General features: G+C 41.5%; 1 protein-coding gene across 2 annotated transcripts in view; it reads left to right on the plus strand.

The window, feature by feature from the left end:
- Positions 1-19644, plus strand: part of TMEM244 (transmembrane protein 244) — a 72084-nt gene extending 52440 nt beyond the window's left edge. The window contains exons 5-6 of one of the 2 annotated variants that reach the window (XM_069767964.1): positions 4512-4556; positions 19460-19644. In XM_069767964.1, the coding sequence (XP_069624065.1) occupies positions 4512-4556; positions 19460-19554 (140 nt within the window). In that variant the 3' untranslated portion in view covers positions 19555-19644. The remainder of the gene's footprint in view (positions 1-4511; positions 4557-19459) is intronic. The other variant, XM_069767965.1, reaches the window with a different exon arrangement.
- The last annotated feature ends 2959 nt before the right edge of the window (positions 19645-22603 follow it).

Raw genomic sequence — 22603 nt, forward strand, 5'->3', positions numbered from 1 at the left:
CGAGATAAGATTTTAAAATAATTCTCATGAATACCGTATATACTCGAGTATAAGCCGAGATTTTTAGCCCAAATTTTTGGGCTGAAAGTGCCCCTCTCGGCTTATACTCGAGTCAATGTGGGTGGCAGGGTCGGCGGGTGAGGGGGTGAGGGCGCTGAGGTATACTTACCTAGTCCCAGCGATCCTCGCGCTGTCCCTGCCGTCCCACGGGCTTCTGTGCTGCAGCTTCTTCCCCTCTTCAGCGGTCACGTGGGACCGCTCATTAGAGATATGAATAAGCGGCTCCACCTCCCATAGGGGCGGAGCCGCCTATTCATTCCTATAATCAGCGGTGCCGGTGACCGCTGACAGGAAGAGCTGTGGCACCGAAGACCAGGCAGAGGGACAGCGCGAGGATCGCCAGGACTAGGTAAGTATAGCATATTCACCTGTCCTCGTTCCAGCCGACGGGCGCCGCTCCATCTTCCCGGCCGGCGCCTCCATCTTCCCGGCGTCTGCGCTCTGACTGTTCAGGCAGAGGGCGCGATGACGCATATAGTGTGCGCGGCGCCCTCTGCCTGATCAGTCAGAGCAGAGACGCCGGGAAGATGGAGGCGCCGGAACGAGAACCCGGGAGCTGCAATCAAGGGAGGTGAGTATGTGTTTTTTTTTTTTATTGCAGCAGCGGCGGCAGAGATTTCTATGGGGCACAATGAGCGGTGCAGAGCACCGTATATGGCACAGCAATGGGGCACAATGAACGGTACAAAGCACCGTATATGGCACAGCAATGGGGCACAATGAACGGTGCAGAGCACCGTATATGGGCACAGATATGGGGCACAATGAACGGTGCAAAGCACTGTATATGGCACAGCAATGGGGCACAATGAACGGTGCAAAGCACCATATATGGCACAGCAATGGGGCACAATGAACGGAGCAGAGCACCGTATATGGGCACAGATATGGGGCACAATGAACGGTGCAGAGCACTGTATATGGCACAGCAATGGGGCACAATGAACAGTGCAGAGCACTGTATATGGCACAGCAATGGGGCACAATGAACGGTGCAGAGCAATGTATATGGCACAGCAATGGGGCACAATGAACGGTGCAGAGCACCGTATATGGCACAGCTATGGGGCACAATGAACGGTGCAGAGCACTATATGGGGCACAGCTATGGGGAAATAATGAACGGTGTAGAGCACTATATGGCACAGCTATGGGGAAATAATGATCTATTTTTATTTTTGAAATTCACCGGTAAATGCTGCATTTCCACCCTAGGCTTATACTCGAGTCAATAAGTTTTCCCAGTTTTTTGTGGCAAAATTAGGGGGGTCGGCTTATACTCGGGTCGGCTTATACTCGAGTATATACGGTATTAGCATTTCGATTTGATTTGTATGTTATTATTTGACCCTGTTATTTCCACAATTCAATGCCTTTTCATTCTTGGTGTTGCAACCTCATTGTCGAGTAATGTAAAATAGCATTACCTTTACATTATAAGTTTTAAAGAGACTCTTTAGGCTGGATTATTGTTCTGTAATTTATAATCATTCTACTTTTGCAGTAAAACAAATCAGCTCTCAGTGCACTGACTTCTGATGGCTCTGTTAAAGATCTGTATTTACATAAGACTGCCAATTTGGGGAGGTATAGCTGCAAGAGAAAGGAAAGTGGAGCAGCTTGGACCAATAATGAGAGAGGAGTTGTTTCCCAGACTTCCTCAGATTTACTGCAGTTAAGTTGTTAACCTGGAGTCATTGCTTTAGTCAAATGTATCTGAGATAAAAACAAGCCATTCAGTATGATCTGAGGAAAATAAACAGTTTACAGACTTACATTTGCTATTTGAGATGACTGGACAGTTATTATTATTATTATTATTATTTTTTATTGTTATAGCGCCATTTATTCCATGGTGCTTTACATGTAAGGAGGAGTATACATAATAAAAACAAGTACAATAATCTTAAACTATACAAGTCACGACTGGTACATGAGGAGTGAGGATCCTGCCCACGAGGGCTCACAATCTACAAGGGATGGGTGAGGATACAGTAGGCGAGGGTAGAGCTGTTCATGCTCTTGCTTTAATTGCATGCAGTTGCTTTAATTACTGCAAAAGTAGTGACAATGTAAGGAGTGTTGAGCTCCCGACGGTTGAAGAGACAAATAAAATGTCATAGATTTTACTTTGTTTCTATAATATGTTTATTTGCAGCTGTTCACTTTATGAATGTAATTAACAGTAGTGATACCTTTTAATTTGCTCTTTTTAATGGGTTCAGACACTACTGATTTATCTACAGACTATAGTAAGCAGTGTAATGTACTGAGCATTGTAATGTTTAAGGGTGTTTTCACACTGCATTCAGGCAAGTGTACGGTGGCCCCTTGGGGTTTGCGTCCAACTCCCCCAAAACGACATTCGAACATATGCACCAACAGAGCCATATACTATAATAGTGCCAGCAGAGCGGACGTGCACTCTGCCGTGCATCATTTTCAAGAGTGTACGCCTACTGGAGGCCGACACTTAGTAGTATTAGACTTTGTCTGATTGTCCGCCTCCACTAGGCGTGTATGCCCGAACATCATGCACGGCGAGCCTAGGTTCTCTGCGTGTACCAATTTAGTCCATGGCCCCATCAATGTATACGTTTGACAGGGCCATGGACTATAGTGGAAGCACTGTTAAGAGCTGCAAGGCTACCAGATATAAAGCCCCTGTGACATGTCACTCCTAGTACTTTAAAATGATACCAAATTTAATGCAGTTGTTTTTTAGTAAACCTCTTATGGACTGCTTCCCCTTTTTATGGCTCCCCATGTCACCTGCCAGTCCCCAAACCATATCTATCAGCAAAAAGATCACGGCCAATATGTGGCTGCAACAGTGAAGAAGACATCACCACTGCTTCCAACGGTTGGTTGCAGTAATGACATGTTGCAAGATGACGATGCCAGAATTCTCAGAAATCCAGTGAGAAATATGGATGGGATTATGAGAGAAAATATCAAGATTTGCTTGAGCTCCCCAGTAACAACGACAAATAGCAAACATCTACTTTGTACCTAAGATTTTTTTTTTTCACTCCTAAAGAACTTATTCTACCATTTTTTTGTCTAACAAATATATTCTGGGCTAATAGTGTTGACTGTTTTGTTTAAGCAGGTTGAGATCTAAGGGGTAACGTTTCCCTTCGTGGAGAGTGACATGCCTATCATGTCAGCGTAAGGAGGCTTGTAGGCCATGTAATGCTCCTCTGGGAAATTAAATATGTAAATTGCCTCTATTGACTTTTAGGATTGCTACTTCCAATTGGTGGTGCTAGAGTGTAAGCAAGTTAAAATTAATCTTTCATCACAACTGTAAAACTGACAGTGTTTGAGGCCACTGACTTCTGACGAATCCCTAGAAAACTCGAGGTGGATGAAACACCAAGCTACTGTAGATTGATCTCCTCACCACAATCAATTTTTCTCACTCATGGGTAGGAGTCTCTTAAATTTGAGTGAATGTTGATATGACACACTGCAAATTGTGACAGGTTTATAGTGCTAGCGCTATCTGAATCTAAAACAACTAAAGCAATCACTCTAATACCAATAACCAAACATCTTAAATAACCTTATCCTACTCAATAAATGATAATTAAATAAGTTATCAATACTCTAAAGTGGATGTAAATAGGGCTAGACTGGGGTAATAGACAATATATATATATATATATATATATATATATATATATATATATATATATATTCACCTTCTAAACCAGTCTTATTAAATTCCCACCTGGATAAATGTTGGTACCAGGAGATCAGAGGGATACACCGTACCATGTGAAGTGAAGTGGCACTGGTCTGGGAAGTGAGTATAAGGTTTTCTTTTCATTTAATACCCCATTAACATTACCTTTTAAAGTAAAAGACAACCACTTTAATGCAGGTACATCATTTTGAACACACTTGTAGAATATACGGTAGTCTATTTAAATCTATGTAGCATATAGACTCACATGGGTCAATACAATTACTAGTAAGGATAAGTTCACATATGAGTGATTTGTTGCAGGGATTTTTTGTGATTGTCTGAATGTGTTTTTAAAAATCTGTAGTCTTGCTGAAGAAATAGCTATGATCGATTGCAAAAATTCTGCTGATCAAACCCTTAAAGTGAGCAGTGAATGCTGACATGTACTGTAAATTTATAGAAGACTGGTAAAAAATGACATATTACTATAGAGAAAAGCTTACATATATTGAAATGATATCTGTTGAAATTCAGCAGTTCGTTGAATATTACTGGTGAGATGTTCCTAGTGAACACTGAACACATTTCATGCTCTAGTTAATAATTTTAACAATAAGCCATCAGAGCCTAACACAAGTTAAAACTCCAATTCCCACCTTACAGCTGGTGTTATACTTGAATGCACTTGTTAATTAAACCCTGAACGCTAAACTGTGGAACCCAAATTTAACAATTTGTTTTCTATGTTTGCTTGTAGTTAATCTTAAATTTCCTGGTATGGCACATTGGTGGATCTCCATTGGTAAATATGCTTCTGCTAATATTACTACTTTCTAATTTGATCATTGTTTAGTTTATTGAAAAAATAATTAAATAAAGTAGAGCCGATGGGAAGGTATTGCCTCAAATGACTGGTCTTCCCATTCCTGGCTTTCTTTGTATTCTGTCTTTTCTGAAATGTCACATTGTTTCAGGGTAATATATAGATGTATGTAGTTTGGGAGCTTGTCAATGATTCAGGCTTTATTCGTTTTGGGTACAATCCAGTAGCGTAGCTACCGGCGGGGCAGAAGGGGCCATCGCCCCGGTCCCCGTGCTCTGAGGGGGCCAACCCAGAGCTACGCTACTGTACCTGTATTGGCGTGTGCACAGCACGCCGATACAGTTACATTCTGTGGAAGAGCAGGGAGAATCGATCTCCCTGCTCTGCCGCCCAGCCGCTATGGGGTCCCCCGCATGTCATCGCAGGTTCAGCTGTATCGGCTGCACCCGAACCCTCGCCCCTGAAAGCGTGCAAACAAAAAGAGACCATATGCTGGAGACACCCTAAAACAGACATTATGACATTCCCCGTAGAGGCTCAAGCAGCAGCCAATAGTGTAAAGATAATAGAAAAAGAGGAATATTGCAGACAACAAATATTAAAACATGTTGTTTGTTATGCCTTGTAGCCCGCCCAAGCCCAAAAGGTGACGTCACAAACTTTTATTGCTTTACAACTCCCTTTAAACACTATTCCTTTTACTTGGGTGCCCAGGGCCATGGACGGGGTCACCGCCATGGTGACCACCCCTTTAACCACGACCGGACCCAGTACCCCTAGGCCCTGGCGGGCGACTCTTATATAATATAGAGTAGGCCTATGAGGAGTGCATTATACTATATGAAGGCCTATGGGGAGTGAATTATACTATATTGAGAACTATCTGGTGCATTATACTATGTGGAGGCTACCTAGGAGGCCATCATAGAGTGTTGTGATTACAGTGAGGGGGTCATCTTACAGTGTTGGGGCCATCAAAGTTTGGGGGCTACTAAGGGGACAGTATACTGTGTGGGTGGTACTATACATTGAGGGGGCATTATACTGTGTATAAGTGAGCATGATACTATGTATAAGGGAGCTGTACAAGGGGGAGACTCAGGACATTATTAAATGTAAAGTGGGCACTTATTGTTATAGGGGAACTCAGGTTACTGTGACTATCAAAGGGGCACACAGAGAGCAAAATATGGGCACTGTTTTCTAGGGCACTTGCACCTGGCATTACTATATTATAGAAAGTTGCTTTAGAATTTTGAAGGCACAGAGAACCACACAGCAGGTGCAGGAATAGGGACACATGCGGCAGCAGTGGCTCAGTATTGGGGTATCAGCAGGATGAGGAGCTTTTGCAGGTTGGGGATAGATGGTGATGGCTGGAATGTGTGAAGTGAAGCGTGTATTTGTTGTATTCTCTGCAGACGTGTCCTGGCTGGAAGAAGTTGTCATGTCGGTCTGGGCCAGATGGAAAAGACAGGAAAAATGAATGATTCCATCAGAAAGAACGTCAGCAATAAGTCATTGCCTGTAACTGTGTTGTGATCTTGTTTATGTTCTGTAGGACTGGTATCTACCACTGATGATATGGCGGTAATATCAATGTTGGTCTTTGTTTAGAGATAATTTTCAGCAACAGTGCGGTCATCTGCTGAGGTTCTCCTCCACTATTAGGGGTGTCACCAAGTTGTAATCACGGTTACCTGGTTAAGGGCCCATTCAGAAGCTTCGCCTCCCCGAAACAAAACCCTAGCTACACCTCTGGTATAATCATCTGACATTCCCTTTAAAAAGACATTTTCAGCCATACCCTTTGATCAAAACCCTGAGCATGATGTAAACCTGGCCTTTTTAGATGTTCTCATGATACTGCAGCTTCCGAATTGTAGAAGACAAGAGAATCAGAACAGAATACATTTCTATAACATTTCAAATATATTCCTCTGCCTTAATTCATAGTACTTGGGTGATACCCATATGGACACTCCTCATTAATGTTAATAGAAGAAAAACCTGGAGTAACAGTAAAAGAAAACAAAAACTAAAACATTTTTTCTTTAATAAATCACAAAAAAGGCACATAAATATACAAGAATTAGTATCATAACAAAATAATTTACTTAGGGAGGGATGACAACAAAAAATGTGGGTTTCAACATTCATGTATTGAGGTGGGCAGAGAATTCATGAAAATTATATAAAGTGCTGGTGCTTTAAATAGAAAGGTGGATTAATATATAAACCATGGCACAATGTTAATTATTTAAAGCCCTTCACAACAGGGATCCATAAGGTGCCATATAATAATATGCTATATTGCTCCTACCTAAACCATAAATACAGAAATGCTCTTACCCATAGTACCTCGTTAAGACACCACACACGCAGGCCCATTACATGAATGTTGAGACCCACATCTTTTGTTGTCCATCCTTCCCTATGTAAATTATTTTGTTATGATACTAATCTATTTATATAATTGCCTTGTAATGTTTTCATTTCCTGTTCTGTCCAGTTGTCACCGTATCCCAGAATTCCAAGCAGAGGAAGTTCACAGACCGCCATATTGGGACACTCAAGTGATGGATGTCTCAATATAGAAACTACTGCTGATACCAACCTATTGCGCGGTACCACAAGCGGAACACCGTCACACCACACACACTCTATACGTCGTACGCACCAGACACGCACTCTCACACAGTCTCTTGCGCGGTACCACCAGCAGAACATTGTCGCAAACACGCCACCGCCAGGATCAGCCAAATGATTCACTGACTGCCGCCATCTTTGTACAGGAGGAGTGCATGCAAAGTTTTAATGTGACCGCCACTATCTATCTGCACAAAGATGGCAGACGTCTGGTTTACTGCACCTGCGTGAATTAAGCGCAGGTGCAGTGAATCATTCGTCTGATCCCTGCAGCAGATGCACGACGCATCTACAGGCAGAGGAATCCAGTCACGTTAAATTCCCATGAATGAAAGTTCATTTTAAAAATTGACTGTCTCTGACCATGTACGGAGCATACCACATCTCCTGGGCAGGGGAGGAAGCAAAAGACAATACTGACATTACAGCAGGGGATCACAGTGGATTCATTTTGTGAGGTAAAATATTTCATTGACTGTTTTTAAAAAATATTTTACCTCACAAAATGTATCCTCTGTGATCTCCTGCTATAATGTCAGTATTGTCTTTTGCTTCCGCCCCTGCACAGGAGCTGTGGTATGTTCAGGACACGGTCAGACACAGACAATTTTTTAAATGATCTCTTGTTCGTGGGAAAACCCCTTTAAAAATCAAATATCAATGCCAACATGGCTCCTCCTAAAAAGTACACCAATGACTATGAAAGGAAAACAGCAAAGGCACAATGTTGAAGATAACAAACGACAAATGAAACTCTTGAAGAGCAAAAGCATCGCTGGGACAAAAACAATGCATATAAGCGTAGGTGTCAAGCACATGAGTCCCCTGATGCAAAAGTGATTAGATTATCACAGGATGCCATTAGGCAATAACAGCTCTGCATGCCTCCATTTAGTTCTTGTATATTTATGTGTCTTTTTGTGGTTTAATAAAGAAATATATATATATATATATATATATATATATATATATCTACTATATAAAGCTGAATGTGTGTGTGTGTGTGTGTGTGTGTGTGTGTGTGTGTGTATGTCCGGGATTGGCATCTGCACCGTCGCAGCTACAGCCACAAAATTTTGCACAGTCACACGTCTGGACCCCGAGAGCGTCATAGGCTATATTGTGAGGCGAAATTTTAACCCCGCGCGTTCCAATTCACCAAATAATTTTGCCCCTATCTACATAATGGGGAAAAAAGTGAAAGGAAAAGTGTTGGAAGCGTCGCAGCTACAGCAACAAAATTTTGTACAGTCACACGTCTGGACCCTGAGAGCGTCATAGGCTACGTTGTGAGGTGAAATATTAACCCCGCGCTTTCCAATTCACCAAACAATTTTGCCCCTATCTACATAATGGGGAAAAAAGTGAAAGGAAAAGTGATGGAGGAGTCGCAGCTACAGCCACAAAATTTTGCACAGTCACACGTCTGGACCCCGAGAGCCTCATAGGCTATATTGTGAGGCGAAATTTTAACCCCACGCGTTCCAATTCACCAAACAATTTTGCCCCTATCTACATAATGGGGAAAAAAGTGAAAGGAAAAGTGTTGGAAGCGTCGCAGCTAGAGCAACAAAATTTTGCACAGTCACACATCTGGACCCCAAGAGCGTCATAAGCTATGTTGTGAGGTGAAATATTAACCCCGCGCTTTCCAATTCACCAAACAATTTTGCCCCTATCTACATAATGGGGAAAAAAGTGAAAGGAAAAGTGTTGGAGGCGTCGCAGCTACAGAAACAAAATTTTGCACAGTCACACGTCTGGACCCTGAGAGCGTCATAGGCTACGTTGTGAGGTGAAATTTTAACCCCGTGCGTTCCAATTCACCAAACAATTTTGCCCCTGTCTACATAATGGGGAAAAAGTGAAAGGAAAAGTGTTGGAAGCGTCGCAGCTACAGAAACAAAATTTTGCACAGTCACACGTCGGGACCCTGAGAGCGTCATAGGCTACGTTGTGAGGTGAAATTTTAACCCCGTGCGTTCCAATTCACCAAACAATTTTGCCCCTATCTACATAATGGGGAAAAAGTGAAAGGAAAAGTGTTGGAAGCGTCGCAGCTACAGAAACAAAATTTTGCACAGTCACACGTCGGGACCCTGAGAGCGTCATAGGCTTCGTTGTGAGGTGAAATTTTAACCCCGTGCGTTCCAATTCACCAAACAATTTTGCCCCTATCTACATAATGGGGAAAAAGTGAAAGGAAAAGTGTTGGAAGCGTCGCAGCTACAGCAAGAAAATTTTGCACAGTCACACGTCTGGACCCCGAGAGCGTCATAGGCTATGTTGTGAGGTGAAATTTTAACCCCGCGCTTTCCAATTCACCAAACAATTTTGCCCCTATCTACATAATGGGGAAAAAAGTGAAAGGAAAAGTGTTGGAGGCGTCGCAGCTACAGAAACAAAATTTTGCACAGTCACACGTCGGGACCCTGAGAGCGTCATAGGCTTCGTTGTGAGGTGAAATTTTAACCCTATGCGTTCCAATTCACCAAATAATTTTGCCCCTATCTACATAATGGGGAAAAAAGTGAAAGGAAAAGTGTTGGAAGCGTCGCAGCTACAGCCACAAAATTTTGCACAGTCACACGTCTGGACCCTGAGAGCGTCATAGGCTACGTTGTGAGGTGAAATATTAACCCTGCGCTTTCCAATTCACCAAACAATTTTGCCCCTATCTACATAATGGGGAAAAAAGTGAAAGGAAAAGTGATGGAGGAGTCGCAGCTACAGCCACAAAATTTTGCACAGTCACACGTCTGGACCCCGAGAGCCTCATAGGCTATATTGTGAGGCGAAATTTTAACCCCACGCGTTCCAATTCACCAAACAATTTTGCCCCTATCTACATAATGGGGAAAAAAGTGAAAGGAAAAGTGTTGGAAGCGTCGCAGCTAGAGCAACAAAATTTTGCACAGTCACACATCTGGACCCCAAGAGCGTCATAAGCTATGTTGTGAGGTGAAATATTAACCCCGCGCTTTCCATTTCACCAAACAATTTTGCCCCTATCTACATAATGGGGAAAAGAGTGAAAGGAAAAGTGTTGGAGGCGTCGCAGCTACAGAAACAAAATTTTGCACAGTCACACGTCTGGACCCCGAGAGCCTCATAGGCTATATTGTGAGGTGAAATTTTAACCCCGCGCGTTCCAATTCACCAAACAATTTTGCCCCTATCTACATAATGGGGAAAAGAGTGAAAGGAAAAGTGTTGGAGGCGTCGCAGCTACAGAAACAAAATTTTGCACAGTCACACGTCTGGACCCTGAGAGCGTCATAGGCTACGTTGTGAGGTGAAATTTTAACCCCGTGCGTTCCAATTCACCAAACAATTTTGCCCCTATCTACATAATGGGGAAAAAGTGAAAGGAAAAGTGTTGGAAGCGTCGCAGCTACAGAAACAAAATTTTGCACAGTCACACGTCGGGACCCTGAGAGCGTCATAGGCTTCGTTGTGAGGTGAAATTTTAACCCCGTGCGTTCCAATTCACCAAACAATTTTGCCCCTATCTACATAATGGGGAAAAAGTGAAAGGAAAAGTGTTGGAAGCATCGCAGCTACAGCAAGAAAATTTTGCACAGTCACACGTCTGGACCCCGAGAGCGTCATAGGCTATGTTGTGAGGTGAAATTTTAACCCCGCGCTTTCCATTTCACCAAACAATTTTGCCCCTACCTACATAATGGGGAAAAAAGTGAAAGGAAAAGTGTTGGAGGCGTCGCAGCTACAGAAACAAAATTTTGCACAGTCACACGTCGGGACCCTGAGAGCGTCATAGGCTTCGTTGTGAGGTGAAATTTTAACCCCATGCGTTCCAATTCACCAAATAATTTTGCCCCTATCTACATAATGGGGAAAAAAGTGAAAGGAAAAGTGTTGGAAGCGTCGCAGCTACAGCAACAAAATTTTGCACAGTCACACGTCTGGACCCTGAGAGCGTCATAGGCTACGTTGTGAGGTGAAATATTAACCCCGCGCTTTCCAATTCACCAAACAATTTTGCCCCTATCTACATAATGGGGAAAAAAGTGAAAGGAAAAGTGATGGAGGAGTCGCAGCTACAGCAACAAAATTTTGCACAGTCACACGTCGGGACCCTGAGAGCGTCATAGGCTTCGTTGTGAGGTGAAATTTTAACCCCATGCGTTCCAATTCACCAAATAATTTTGCCCCTATCTACATAATGGGGAAAAAAGTGAAAGGAAAAGTGTTGGAAGCGTCGCAGCTACAGCAACAAAATTTTGCACAGTCACACGTCTGGACCCTGAGAGCGTCATAGGCTACGTTGTGAGGTGAAATATTAACCCCGCGCTTTCCAATTCACCAAACAATTTTGCCCCTATCTACATAATGGGGAAAAAAGTGAAAGGAAAAGTGATGGAGGAGTCGCAGCTACAGCCACAAAATTTTGCACAGTCACACGTCTGGACCCCGAGAGCCTCATAGGCTATATTGTGAGGCGAAATTTTAACCCCACGCGTTCCAATTCACCAAACAATTTTGCCCCTATCTACATAATGGGGAAAAAAGTGAAAGGAAAAGTGTTGGAAGCGTCGCAGCTAGAGCAACAAAATTTTGCACAGTCACACATCTGGACCCCAAGAGCGTCATAAGCTATGTTGTGAGGTGAAATATTAACCCCGCGCTTTCCAATTCACCAAACAATTTTGCCCCTATCTACATAATGGGGAAAAGAGTGAAAGGAAAAGTGTTGAAGGCGTCGCAGCTACAGAAACAAAATTTTGCACAGTCACACGTCTGGACCCTGAGAGCGTCATAGGCTACGTTGTGAGGTGAAATTTTAACCCCGTGCGTTCCAATTCACCAAACAATTTTGCCCCTATCTACATAATGGGGAAAAAGTGAAAGGAAAAGTGTTGGAAGCGTCGCAGCTACAGCAAGAAAATTTTGCACAGTCACACGTCTGGACCCCGAGAGCGTCATAGGCTATGTTGTGAGGTGAAATTTTAACCCCGCGCTTTCCAATTCACCAAACAATTTTGCCCCTATCTACATAATGGGGAAAAAAGTGAAAGGAAAAGTGTTGGAGGCGTCGCAGCTACAGAAACAAAATTTTGCACAGTCACACGTCTGGACCCTGAGAGCGTCATAGGCTTCGTTGTGAGGTGAAATTTTAACCCCATGCGTTCCAATTCACAAAACAATTTTGCCCCTATCTACATAATGGGGAAAAAGTGAAAGGAAAAGTGTTGGAAGCGTCGCAGCTACAGCAACAAAATTTTGCACAGTCACACGTCTGGACCCCGAGAGCGTCATAGGCTATGTTGTGAGGTGAAATTTTAACCCCGCGCTTTCCAATTCACCAAACAATTTTGCCCCTATCTACATAATGGGAAAAAATGAAAGGAAAAGTGTAGGAGGCAAATTGACAGCTGCCAGATGTGAACAAGGGGGACTTAAAGAATGAGAGCGATGGCGCCAAAGAGTATATACCGTACAGTTGCTAAGGTGGGGCCTCGACATGGGATACTCACCACACACGGGGATATGAACACACACAAAATGCACCACACACTACCACGTGCTTGAACACATATTACCCTCAGCACACATTTCACCACAAATACACCAACCTCGCCACATAAAAGTCAAAACACAAAAGTCGCTACTCAAAACTCGCCACGCGCAGAACTCGCCACATGCAAAAACTAGGCTCTTGCAAAATTCACCACAAGTGCAAAATTCTCCTCATGAAAAACTCGCCACACGCAAAACTTGCACACGCGGAAAAATTGCCACATGCACAAAACTTGCAACACATGCAAAAGTTGCCTCACACAAAACTTGCACATACTCAAAAGGCACCACACATAATACTCGCAACGCGCAAAACTCGCCATGCGCAAAACTTGCTGCACACAACTTGCTACACTAACCTGTCACATGTAACTCGACACACAAAAAGTTGCTACACGCATGTTGCTACACAAAACTCATCTCACAAAAGTCGCTACATGCATGTCGCCACACGCAACTCAACACACACAACTTGACAAACGAAACTCGCCCTAAAACACACACAAGTCTGGTATTATCCTTCAAAAATAAAAATCTGATTAATAAGCAGACAAACTACAACAATTGCACCATATAGGAAATACGGCAGCTGTCAGTCACATGACCTGTCTATTATGTGTATGTGTGAGCTAATATATACTGCCAGGGGGAGGGCTTCCTGTTGGCTGGGGATTTATCAGGCTGCCAATTTAGCTTACAAATACTGAGGTAAAAATACTGAGCAAATAACGTGTCAACGAGGTCTAATACAGGAGGAGATGACACACAGGTATATACTATATACAGGGGAGATGACAAACAGATACATACTATATACAGGAGAGATGACACACAGGTATATACTATATAGAGGAGGAGATGACATATAGGTACATATATATACAGGAGGAGATGACATACAGGTATATACTATATACAGGAGGAGATGACATACAGGTATATGCTATATATAGAAGATGACATGCAGGTATATACTATATGCAGGAGGAGATGACACTCAGATATATACTGTATACAGGGGAGATGACACACAGGTATATACTATATACAGGAGGAGATGACATACAGGTATATGCTATATATATAAGATGACATGCAGGTATATACTATATGCAGGAGGAGATGACACTCAGATATATACTATATACAGGGGAGATGACACACAGGTATATACTATATACAGGAGGAGATGACATACAGGTATATACTATATATAGAAGGAGATGACATTCAGGTATATACTATATATAGGGGAGATGACACACAGCAGGTATATACTATATACAGGGGAGATGACATACAGGTATATACTATATACAGGAGATGACATACAGATGTATACTATATATAAGGGAGATGACAAACGTATATACTGAGGTGATGAGGTGAAAATGAGAGGTGTGAGGTGAAAATGAAAAGGTGTGAGTGCAAAATGAGAGAAGTGAGGAAAAATAGTGGAGTGATCAGAAAATGACAGATGTGAGGTTGAAATGACAAGTGTTAGGGGGGAATGAGGAGTGAGGGAGAAAATGAGAGGTGTGAGGGAGAAAATGAGAGATGTGAGGGGGAAAATGAAAGATGTGATTGGGAAAATGAGAGGCGTGATGGGAAAATAAGAGAAGTGAGGTGCTATAACTAACCACAGATATTTACTATGCCCAGGCAACGCCGGGCTCTTCAGCTAGTGTATATATATATATATATATATATATATATATATATATATATATACAGTGGCATGCGAAGATATTCACCCTCCTTGGCTTTTTACCTATTTTGTTACATTACAACCTGTGTTTAAATATTTTTGCAATCTGATTAATTTGTGATGCATCAGCACTAAATAGTCTTAAGTTTGTGAAGTAAAGTGAGAAAAAAATAGGCAAAATTAAATGTATGGGATTGAATAACTTAAAATTAGCATATGCATATGTATTCATCCCTTTTGTGATGAAGCCCCTGAAAATTTCTGGTGCAAGCGATAACCTTCATAAATCACATGCTTAGTGAAAGGAAGTCCACCTTTGTGCAATCTAAGTGTCACATGGTCTGTCAGTACATAAAGTACACACCTTTTCTGAAAGGCCACAGAGGCAGCAACATCAAAAAGCAAGAGGCACTACTAACCAAACAACACCATGAAGACTAAGGAGCTCTCCAAACAGGTCAGAGACACAGGTTACTAAGAAATACAAGTCAGGGTTGGGTTATAAAAAAAAATCCTAATTTCTGATGATCCCCAGGAGCACCATCAAACCATTATCATCAAATGAAAAGAACATGGTACAAAAACATACTTACCAAGAGAGAGCCGCCCACCAAAATTTAAAGGCTGATCAAGGAAGGCATTAATCATAAAGGCAGCACAGAAACAAAAGGTAATCCTGAAGGAGTTGCAGAGTTCCCAAGTAGAGACTAGAGTATTTGTCCATACAACCACAATAAGCTGTACACACCATAGAGGTGGCCTTTATGGATGAGTGGACAGAAAAAAGTCTTTACTAACACAAAATTTACCTTTTTGGCCACCAATGTAAACGCTATGTCTGGTGCCAAACCAACAAAGCTCAAAAACACCATACCCACAGTGAAACATTGAGGTGGCAGCATCATGTTTTGGGAATGTTTATCAGCAGCAAGGACAAGGAAAATGATCAAGGGGAAGGGGAGTCAAGGAGAAGGCATATGGTGTGAAATACAGGAATATTCTTCAGCAAAACTTGTTTCAGTCTGTCAGTGATTTGAGACTGTGAGAGAGGATCACCTTCCAACAAGACAATGACTCAAAGCATACTGCAAAAGCAATACTGCAGTGGTTTAAGGGGAAAGGTATAAATGTTTTTGGAATGAACGAAGATTGATGTTCACCAGAGGAAACCATCTAACTTGAAGGAGTTGGAGCAGTTTTGCCTTAAGGAATGGGCAAAAATCCCAGTGGCCAGATATGGAAAGCCCATAGAGACTTATTGAAAGTGACTGTGGCAGCTGTAATTGTTGCAAAAGGAGGCTCTACAAACTACTGACTTCAGGGGTGAAGAGTTATGCACATTGAAGTCTTCAGTTAATTTGTCCTATTTGCTGTTTGCTACACAAAAAAATGATTCAAATGTTCACAGTTTTAGGCATGCTCTTTACATGAACTGATCCAAACCCTCAAAAACAGTGAAATTCCATGTTGCGAGGTAGCAAAACATGAAAATGCCAAGGGGGTGAATACTTTCGCAAGTCTCTGTTTATATATATTGTGTAGGACTTAAATTCAAAATGATCATCTATATATATAATTGTCTAAGGGTTTTTCCGTCTGTCTGTCTGTCTTTCTGTCTGTCTGTCTGTCCTGGAAATCCCACGTCCCTGATTGGTCGATGCTGCCAGGCCTCGACCAATCAGCGACAGGCACAGTATCGACATAGAAATCCCGCGTCTCTGATTGGTCGAGGCCGCCAGGCCTCGACCAATCAGCGACGGGCACAGCGACGATGATGTCATAATGGTTGCCATGGCGACGATGATGTCATAAAGGTTGCCTCGATCAATCAGCGACGGACACAGTCTGCCGCGAATTCTGGAATCATCATTGTCCATATACTACGGGGACATGCATATTCTAGAATACCCGATGCGTTAGAATCGGGCCACACTCTAGTATTATTATATTACTATTAGATTTGCTGGAGAAGTTTTTTAAAAGTTACTAAAAGTTACAAGAAGCCATCATAAATAAGAATACCATAACAAATGATTATGAGTTACAGATGTCTATAGCTCAATAAAATAATATGAACTCATTATCAGCATATAATATTAGCAGTAAAATGACAATCATGACAATCACAATTACCCTGTTAAAGTGACCTTGGACAGCATGTCTCAGACATTGGCTTAATGATCTAAGGCAGGTATGTTTAAAGGGGTGGGCAAAAGGTCTAAAAAAAATTGTAATCTAAATTGTAATCGCTATCTATTTGATGCCGTGATCTAATCTAATTTCTAAAAGGCTTGCATTAAACATTCACTACAGTTCTCTAACTACTGTACATTATCTAACTGTTATTGCCTTTCTCCCTACTTCCTGTGGAAGATTTGTTTGAGAATCCCAGGGCATGCTGGGATACTCAAATGAAACGTCATGAAAGTAGGGGACAAAGGCTACGGTCACTGCCTTAGCCCTTGCCCTCTCCCTGAAGCAAAACGTCAACAGTGAAGCTCGTTTCAGGGCCAGGGCTAGTCCCATCTCTGTCATTGCTCGCTGTGTGATGTAATGAGCCGCCAATACAGGAGAGCGCACTGTCAGAGAGTGGTGTCGGTATGCCTAGCGTTCAGAGACCAGTGACCTCACTTAGTAACATAGTAACATAGTAACATAGTTAGTAAGGCCGAAAAAAGACATTTGTCCATCCAGTTCAGCCTATATTCCATCATAATAAATCCCCAGATCTACGTCCTTCTACAGAACCTAATTGTATGATACAATATTGTTCTGCTCCAGGAAGACATCCAGGCCTCTCTTGAACCCCTCGACTGAGTTCGCCATCACCACCTCCTCAGGCAAGCAATTCCAGATTCTCACTGCCCTAACAGTAAAGAATCCTCTTCTATGTTGGTGGAAAAACCTTCTCTCCTCCAGACGCAAAGAATGCCCCCTTGTGCCCGTCACCTTCCTTGGTATAAACAGATCCTCAGCGAGATATTTGTATTGTCCCCTTATATACTTATACATGGTTATTAGATCGCCCCTCAGTCGTCTTTTTTCTAGACTATATAATCCTAATTTTGCTAATCTATCTGGGTATTGTAGTTCTCCCATCCCCTTTATTAATTTTGTTGCCCTCCTTTGTACTCTCTCTAGTTCCATTATATCCTTCCTGAGCACCGGTGCCCAAAACTGGACACAGTACTCCATGTGCGGTCTAACTAGGGATTTGTACAGAGGCAGTATAATGCTCTCATCATGTGTATCCAGACCTCTTTTAATGCACCCCATGATCCTGTTTGCCTTGGCAGCTGCTGCCTGGCACTGGCTGCTCCAGGTAAGTTTATCATTAACTAGGATCCCCAAGTCCTTCTCCCTGTCAGATTTACCCAGTGGTTTCCCATTCAGTGTGTAATGGTGACATTCATTCCTTCTTCCCATGTGTATAACCTTACATTTATCATTGTTAAACCTCATCTGCCACCTTTCAGCCCAAGTTTCCAACTTATCCAGATCCATCTGTAGCAGAATACTATCTTCTCTTGTATTAACTGCTTTACATAGTTTTGTATCATCTGCAAATATCGATATTTTACTGTGTAAACCTTCTACCAGATCATTAATGAATATGTTGAAGAGAACAGGTCCCAATACTGACCCCTGCGGTACCCCACTGGTCACAGCGACCCAGTTAGAGACTATACCATTTATAACCACCCTCTGCTTTCTATCATTAAGCCAGTTACTAACCCATTTACACACAATTTCCCCCAGACCAAGCATTATCTGCACGCCAGATATTCTGACACCGCTGTGTGACAGCGCGCTCTCCTGTATTGGCGGCTCATTACTACGAGCGCGCTGTGATTATGTACATCACACAGCGAGCAATGACAGAGACGGGACTAGCCAGCCCCTTAATCAAGCATCACCAATGACGCTTCATTTCAGCCAGGGCTTAGGGGCGTGACCACAGCCTTTGTCCCTTGCTCTGATGAGGCTTGGTTTGAGTATCCCAGCATGCACTGTGATACTCAAATGAAGCATCATCCCACAGAAAATAGGGAAAACATTCAATAACAGTGACATAGTGTAGTTAAGGAACAGCAGAGAATTTTTAATGCAAGTATAATAGAAATTAGTTTGGATTACAGCATTAAATAGATAGGGATTTAGATAAAAACGTATTTGACCTCCTTTAACCGTCAATTGCTGTAGCGGTTCAGAGGAAAATATACTTTATAAGCCGCTGGGGACTTGCTCGTGCTGGAGAGTAGTCGGATAAGTGGGTCCCAAACAGTTTCTCCATGCCAGCTACCCTGGATTGATAAGTTTCTACCTCCTTGCACTTATTGGGAGAGACCTGTCACTCCAGCGCAGTGGGCAGGGAGGAGATTCCGCGGACCACATGTCCCACTAGTCTCTCATCCGCTTATTCAGTTAGTTTTCTCTGAACACCACAGCATTACAAAGTCAGCCATACTCAGCTGAGATCATACAGCCACGGTCTGATACACGCTGTCCATTGATTGAGCAGCATACAGTATATCAGCTGTCAGGGTCACTTTAAAAAAGTATTATGGATACCTCAATTTTCTCTCAGCACTGCAAAAAGGTCCCATTGGTCCTCTATATTTATAAACTGTAGAAATGTACAGTCAGCCTGTAGAAATATGTACCTGTCTTTTATGCTGTTTTTAGCTTATCTCATTAATTTCAATGTTAGACTAGGACACACAGAATCAAATAATAGAGCTCATTGTAGGTATACATGTCAGTTTGTTAGGACACTTCCGTGTTTCAAAGAATTGTATAGCACACATCTTTTATTTTATGCAACACAGCGCCATCCGGTGTTAATCATTGACCATCTGTAATATATGATAATTGTAAAATATCTATTGCTTTCCCTCTTTACTGTACATGCAAACAAAAACAGACACATACATTAATTAGGGAATTGCTAAACTATTTGTTTTCTTTGTTTTTCAATATTTAGGCATTGGTTTGACTGCAATGATTTGTGGAGGACAAATTCTGGCTTATTTCCTATACAAGAACAACTTTATTTATCCGGACCTAAATGATTTTTGAGCTCATACTTTTGAAAAATAAATAGTTGAAATAAAAAAGTACTGTCTTTTGAGCATCTGTGAAACAAAATAAAAGTCGTCTTTAATAAGATATTAATTGACCTGTACATGTTCTTTACAATGTACCAAACCATGTGCAATTTTGTCAAACCATACAGATGTGTCTATCAGTAGAAGAGTTGTCCCAAGATCATTCTTCAGGAGCACACTGCTGCCCTGCCCCCTGACTTCCTGCTTACTGGGAGGCGGTACGCTTCTAAGTGTTTCACTGTTCGAACAAGCGGCATGAACTGCTCTCTCCAAAGGAGCACAGGGGATCCAGGGTTCCAGCCAGATTCACAGCAGTGCTTTCAAGCTTTAGACCACGTGCACGCGTACAGGATTTGGTCAGTATTTTACCTCAGTATTTGGAAACCAAAACCAGGAGTGGGTGATAAATGCAGAAGTGGTGCATATGTTTCTATAATACTTTTCCTCTAATTGTTCCTCTCCTGGTTTTGGCTTACAAATACTGATGTAAAACACTGACCAAATACTGAACGTGTGAACAAGGCCTTATAGCATTAAACACTGAGATCCTTGTCTATGAGATCGGCCACCACCACTGACAGATTGCAGTGGTGGCTGGTAACCTAAGGAAATAGCAGTAAAGAATAAAATTAAAAACCTCTGTTTTTGATAATGGGCAGGATTTTAAGAATTAAATTGCTAAGTAGTTTCTTTTTACAAAATGTAGGCAGTTTCGCCTGTTTAAGAAGATGAAACAACCTCTTAGAATTTTCTTGAATTAAGTAATTTGTCTTATTATTAATTTAATACAACCTTGCAGTATACTGTAGAAAAAGTATTTTTAAAATACTTGTTTTTGCAAATATAGCCGCCTAAGGGAGATGTATGACCAATTGATAACATCTTTTGGATATATAATTTTTATATTTAAAGCATATCTGTTCTTTTCACAAACCTGTTGAAAAGCATGGTGCTGTTGAACTAAGTCTGCTTGTGGCACAGTTACCAGTCTAAAATGTATAGGAGCTACTCAAAGATTCATGCTCTATAACTTGCCACCCCTTTTTTTTAGTGAGCAGTCCCTCTTCATCGGCAACCTTTTTAACCTCATTTACCAGCATGCATTGTTCCTGCTATTGTCTAACAGACAATTGTCTAACCTCTGCACAAATCCGTACCTCCCACTCCAAGACTTCTCCCACGCTGCGTCAATCCTCTGGAATGCTCTACCCCAAGATATTAGGACCATCCAAAACTTGCATAGTTTTAGGCGCTCACTCAAAACACATTTGTCCAGAGCGGCCTAACATGTTAACTAATAAAAGTCATTTTATGTCTGTGTGTGTTGCCCATTCACTATCTCCATCTATGCCCCACCCCCTGAAGATGGCTGGACCATCATTGTAAATACATCATTGTAAATGTCATGATCCAGTTCTGAGTTTATGTTCTGTTTTATCTCTGGACTGGTCATGTGGGAGTTAATCCTCTCTGAATGTTTCCTTACAATAGACAGAGGACAGCAAGTTAGGAAGAACTGATAGCTCTTGTGATGATCAAGCTTGTTGACTCCAATACTTTGCTGGACACACACCTCTTGACTTTTGAATGGATGGATGGACTTCATTTCACATTCTTCCACCTGTCATGACACTCACATGATGCAGTTTTGCAATGTTCTTGGCCGAGAGACCGCTATCAATGAGCTGGATTATGGCTGCTCTTTGAATTGAAGCCAGTTACCTTTCGCTTGGAAATCAATCTAATAACACAGGTCTACAAAAAAATATTTTTTGCAATCATCGCAGGTGACTTTGTACTTTTCTGAATCATCTTTTTGTCCTGATTTAAAAAAATGTATATTGTTTTTCTGTATCATGGATAGTTTCCATGGAGCAGCATTATTATTATAAGGTATAGGAAATATATTGGTGACATTAAGAAAACAGTAATCTACATATGAGAAAAAAATTCTTCACCTTACAAAACAGTTTTATTGAACGAAAATCATTTCACATGCAAAATAGAATCCAAAATATGAGCAGAAATTAATAGTGCTTGACATTAGACTGTCGCTGATACGATTTTTCAGGGTTGTCCCTATATAACATCCAACAGTAATCTGCCTTCATTGAAACCTTTACTGATATTGTCCCTGTAAGAAAATACACAATTAAATAAGACAAGCAAAGAGATGGGAATAACATAGGAAAAACCACATACTTTGAAAATGCAGAAATAACGTAATAACAAAAATATTTCTATCTCTGAAACTTTATGTGATAGGGCAAAACTAACCATAGTTTTGAATCATCACATCACAAATTCCATAAAACAGACATCTTACCTTTGCTGCTGATTTTTTTATATTGACCAATGCAACACACTGGACTATTTAGGAATATGAGAACAGGTTGTAAGCTATAGTATACAGGAATAAAAAACTTTTTCACCACCAGGCGCAAAACAGTAACAATGCAATGACATGACAAGAATCTACATAATTAATCGTATGCAACATAGTTGTGAGTCAAATTTATGCATGAGATAGCCAAGAAGATTGTCTATAAAATGATAGTAGTCTCACATTGGAAGTAGTAGTGAAAGGAGAGATATGGAGCCTGAAATTCAAAAGTTCAAAACATTGTTACCCTTTTGCTCGTCTGTGTATTTGTGACAGCAGTGTGTGTGGCTGCATAAAACAAAAAACCTGACTAACACCTCCATATAGTGTGAATAGGCGAACGCTGCAATGACTGCATAACTAGCAAAAAAGAAGGACGCAGTAACACTCTATAGAGATCAATATATTTATGCAAACACAAAATCTAACATAATTGCTGAATAAACTGTACGAAAAAATTATTTTTAAACATTTTTTGATTAAAAAGTACTTCCAAAAATGAAGAGGTCCGAGAAAATAAAGAAGCTAGCTGGGTCAGTAACAGGAGAGACCACACTAAAATACACCTATCAGGATACTAGGAGATGAGCTGCACTAGGAACTTAAGTTCAGGAACAGTGTGAAGGGCACAGATGCC

This window comes from Ranitomeya imitator, chromosome 5, assembly GCF_032444005.1.
Source record: "Ranitomeya imitator isolate aRanImi1 chromosome 5, aRanImi1.pri, whole genome shotgun sequence".
NCBI classification, from domain to species: Eukaryota; Metazoa; Chordata; class Amphibia; order Anura; family Dendrobatidae; genus Ranitomeya; species Ranitomeya imitator.